Source organism: Lipotes vexillifer, unplaced genomic scaffold (assembly GCF_000442215.2).
Source record: "Lipotes vexillifer unplaced genomic scaffold, Lipotes_vexillifer_v1.1 scaffold382, whole genome shotgun sequence".
Taxonomy (NCBI): domain Eukaryota; kingdom Metazoa; phylum Chordata; class Mammalia; order Artiodactyla; family Lipotidae; genus Lipotes; species Lipotes vexillifer.
The window spans coordinates 3,311,866-3,316,431 of NW_006780611.1; the positions used below are offsets into that span (position 1 = coordinate 3,311,866).

Consider the following 4,566-nt stretch of genomic DNA (forward strand, 5'->3'; position numbering starts at 1 on the left):
ATAGCATTTATGACTCTGGATAAGTTGATAAAACACGTATATCAACTTCCTCGTTCCTCAGAGGCCTTCCCACATCTGATCGTTACCTGCCAGAGGGCAGGGTTTTTGTCCCAGCACTGCCTCCCTGTCTGAAGCTAGCTGGGCCCGTAGCAGTGCTGAGCACGTGAGTGGAGCATGGTGGGGCAGCTTCGGGCGCAGTGCCTGGGCTTTTTAATGTTTACTCATGAGCCTTGGTGACTCACGTGTGTTAAGGTTTAGCATAAACCATGATATACCTGATAATTGAATATCTTCTAAGAGAAAAGTACATCTTGAAATATTTTAGGACCTAAAGATGCCAAAGATTTTGTGCCTGGAATGATCTAGAAAGGTTTAAAAATAGACTCAACTGAGCTGGACACTGATTGAGCCCACAGAGAGCCTGTGGGGCTCCAGGTGGGCCCCTGGCCTGCTCTGCCAGCCCCCCCAGCCCGCTGTTTTTCCCTGTAAAGCTGACTATAAACAGCTAAACTGGTCGGGCCGCTTTTCCTAAGAAAAGTGCCTGGTGCCCTCCCTCTTCCTCTGATCCCGGGTCCCTTATCTGAGTGCCCTCACCTGCCCTTTTCTGTAGATCCCATGCTTCCCTCCTAGGGCCTGTACAGTCCCTGGCTGGTGAGGATGCCAGCTGGCACTTGCCACCTTCTGGAGTTTCTTGAGCCTAAGGGGATAGAGTGTCTCGGACAGGATTACCTCTCAGGACACTTAGCCCCATGCACCCGAGTCATAGTAAGAGATGCTACCTGCCCCCTGCCACGGTGAGCGCTAAGAACAGCTAACACACGTGGGTGCGGCCAGGCACCGGGCCCTCTTCTCAGCACTTTAGGTGAGAATCCTTTCATTCTCACGTGTCCCCATTTTACAGAGAAGGTAACTCAGCACAGAGATGCTAGGCATTTGCCCAAGGTCACACAGCTGGGAAGCGCCAGGGCCCAGTTCCAGCCTTGGCTTCTACTCTGGATCCACTGTCAGTCCTGGTCAACAGTGGGGACTGCTGTTTGGCCGGAGTGAGGAAAGGTGGGCTTGTGAGCCAGGCTCGACTTCGGGTCAGAAGAGATGAAAAGGTAGGAGGCTGCTGGGGAGGAGGGTTCCTCCTGTGAGCATCCCCGGGTAGCTGCCAGAGCTGCAGTGGTGGACAGACGGTCAGCACATGGGACACACACACCAGGTTCCCTCCCAGGCTGGTGTCCTGGTGACGTGCTGGCCACTGCGGGTGTGCAGACAAGGGTCAAAGGTCACATTGTACTGGATCAAGTAAATTATAATTGAGCAGCGCCTCATCTGAGCAGCAGGAACTTTGGGGCTAAAGTAACTAGGATATACTTGCAGTTTTGTTTGAAATTATTGTGTTATTGAAATAAACTAGTAAGGGACTTCTCTGGCTGTCCAGTGATTGAGACTCTGCGATTCCACTGCAGGGGGCATGGGTTAGATCCCTGGTCGGGGAGCTGACATCCTGCATGCTGTGTGGTGTGGCCAGAAACAAAAAACAAACAGGCAAAAACCCAATAAGAAATAGTTACAAATGGAAATTTAATTATTAACCTGGATCATTCAGTGGAAACAATTATTGTTCTAATAGAAACGTGACCTGCTATTGATAAGTCTGTAGGACCTGCCATTCTTCTAGACAAATAACCCTGGAGTGGCAGCTGCGTAGCCTTACAGAGCTTGTAAAAAATCGACGAGGAGCTGTGTATCGACGAGGAGCTATGTTGGTTTGTGTCCAACTTTGTTTCCAAAGTGATAGGAATCTAATTTTACTTAAACTTTTTGTGTGTGTCAGGCTAGACTGGGAGAAATGCTAGCCATTATGGGTGATACAGTTTTATTTGTGATCCACAGGGTCAGAGTAACTACAGATTGTCTGTAGGGGGGGTTGTCTGTAGGGGGCTGCTGATGGGTCGCCCTTGGGCTAAATTTGGCCCACAGATATTTTTTGACTTGTCCAGTGAGGTTTTCTTTTCCTTTTCAAATTGTAGTCAACATTTTAAATCAGGAGATTTCACACGAGAATATCCAAGCTTCTGGCGTATCCCTGAGTGATGTCGCCTGTGTGCTGTGATCAGGACTGTGGCCTCCAGGTGATCGGGGCGCTTGGGTGCCACCCGCCCACCGCCTTGTGGAGCTTCGAGAACACGATCTTGAAACGTCAAGCTGCCGGACGAATTTCCCATTTCTGTGGAGTCAGAAGACAGATTTTTTTCTATATGAGCAAAGCCATTGGGGGTTGCCTGGGTTGGGTAGGGTGCCTGAGAAGTGGCTACCTTCAGGATATGCCTGTTTTGACTGAAATTGGAAAACTGTTCTAGAAATGTCTAGTGGGGTGTGTGGACATGCAGAGGGGGAGGGTACTTACCCAGCGTCCACCCGTCAGTCGCCGTGCTCCCCTCCGTCGCCCCCGCGGGATTTGGGGCAGGTGTGGACCTGCCATCACGGGCCACGGCAGGTGGCAGGTGCTCGAGACCGTGGTTTGTTGTCTTGGTGGCAAGGTCTCGGGCACACGTCTCGGAGTGGAGTACTTTGTGACATTTATGCTGTAGGCGAAAACGTGTAATGCTTGAAGAGAGATCGAAAACCCGTCTATAAAAAAAAAAACAAAAAACCCGTCTATAGGTTTAGTCCTCAAAATGCCTCTCTCTCGTTGGAAGTCCAAATTCTTCCCTTCTTGTGAAGCCACTTAAGTGTGCCCCTCTCCTTGTGGCCTTTTCCTGTTCGGAATAGGCATCGCGGGTGGCGGTGATGTCACATAATCCAGCCCCGAAGATCCTTTCACCTAAGGCCTCACATGGAGGCGCCCAGGGAAGGCCGCTGAGTGGGGAGGCAGCGGGTGCGGGGGCGGCTCACCCAGCCAGGCACAAGCCCCGCCCGCTGGCATCTGTCCTGGCTCGTCAGCGACCAGCAGGTCCCCCGCCTCGGTGCCTTTGCTCACTCGTCTGTTCGTCGACCTGCCCCAGCAGGCCGTGGGGTTCTGTCCGTGGGGAGCGGTAGCTGGCGCGCGGGTGTCTCTGAGACCAGCCGGGCCTGTGGGCCCCCCGCTGCCTCCCAAGGGGACCTCCACCCGTGACCCCTCCCCTCCTCCCCGATCACGTCCAAAACCTGTCGTCTGCTGGGCCTGGGACGCCGCTCCCCCAGGTGCCGGGACAGTGTGGTCACTAAGTGATCGTGATGTGACTCGAGCGTGTGGGGTCTCTCGTGGCGCCGGCCGGCTCTCCCGACTCTCACTGTCAAACCAGAGCAGGTGTTGATGAGTGGAGGGAGGGGCCCCGCCCCGCAGGGCCTTGGAGAAGGTGTGCCGCGCTCGCCGCCCAGGGCGCCTCGGGAAAGGGCTGCGTCTGCCTTCAGCCCTGACGTGGATCTGCGGGTCGGGTCTGGAAGGTCGCAGCCCAGCTTTGCCCACTGGCCGTGATGCTGTCGTGTAGCAGATGAGAGCGGCACGCTGGCGGGGACGGGGCAGGCGGGGATGGCGGGCCAGTGTGAGCGCGGTGACCACGGTCCAGTGAATTTGTTTCCTGCGCGGTGTTTCTGGACTCTGCGAGGTGGTGAGCTGAGGGCAGCGCTCTGCTCCTGCCCCACGTGTTCGGGGGGAGGCGCGTTTCACCTGCGTAATTACTCAGGGGGTCAGGCGGTGTGACCTCAGACCCTCGGGCTCTTCCTCGGGGAACGGGCCCCGGTGCTGGTGCCCCGGGGTGGGGCTGCGTGGCTGCCAGCACCCCGGCTTTTCTCTCTGGCCTCATCGCCGTCTAGTTCCCGTGGGAGTGCGTCTCAGGCTGTGACGTGATGCATCAGGTGCTCCGTGGGGACCTGTCCTGTCCCGTGTGATCCCTCTCACGCGGATGGCGTGTCCTGGGAGCAGAGTAGTGCCCTTGACTGTGAACTTGTCTTTGCTCTGGTCGCCCTTGGCCTCCTTGATGTCCGCGGGACCCTGGCCACCTCACCACCAGCACGGGGTACGTGTGCGCTGACACACGGGCGGTCGGTCTCCTGGGGTAACAGAGGTCACTGTGCGCTCGGCCATCCAGGAACTTGTAAGATAAGCAGACTGACAGACAGCAGGGACTTTTCTCCCCCTGAGTCACAGCCGTGAAGCACACTCAGCATTCGTGGGTCACAGTGAGCACTTGAAAAGGGTAGAACAGAACCGAGAACGGTGGTGACAGCGCCGGAGTCCTTAGCTGTCCTGGGAGAGCTGCGGGCCTGCAGCATGGGTGCCCTGTCCCGCGGGCATTGCCTGTGGTTCCTCCGGAACACGGTGGCCCTTCGGTTACCACCCTTGTGGGAGGGTAACTGCCTGTCACACGAGGCACAGTCGCACTCCTTGGGGAGGGGAGCACAGAAGAATCGCATCTCTTGTCAGCAAAAGCCTTGAAACTTCCAGCCCAGGTTTGGTTACCAAATTTCAGTCCATTTTTGGAAAGGATTCTACTGCATGAGAACTTTTTTTTTTTTTTTTTTTTTTTTTTTTTTGCGGTATGCGGGCCTCTCACTGTTGTGGCCCCTCCCGTTGCGGAGCACAGGCTCCGGACGCGC

At 55.5% G+C, this 4,566-nt stretch overlaps 1 protein-coding gene across 1 annotated transcript in view; it reads left to right on the top strand.

Annotated features, from left to right (window-relative positions):
* The first annotated feature begins 3,499 nt into the window (after positions 1 to 3,499).
* Positions 3,500 to 4,566, top strand: part of CERK (ceramide kinase) — a 35,734-nt gene continuing 34,667 nt past the window's right edge. Inside the window, exons 1-2 of the mRNA XM_007454086.1 lie at positions 3,500 to 3,512; positions 3,677 to 3,730. Coding sequence (XP_007454148.1) covers positions 3,500 to 3,512; positions 3,677 to 3,730 — 67 coding nt within the window. The remainder of the gene's footprint in view (positions 3,513 to 3,676; positions 3,731 to 4,566) is intronic.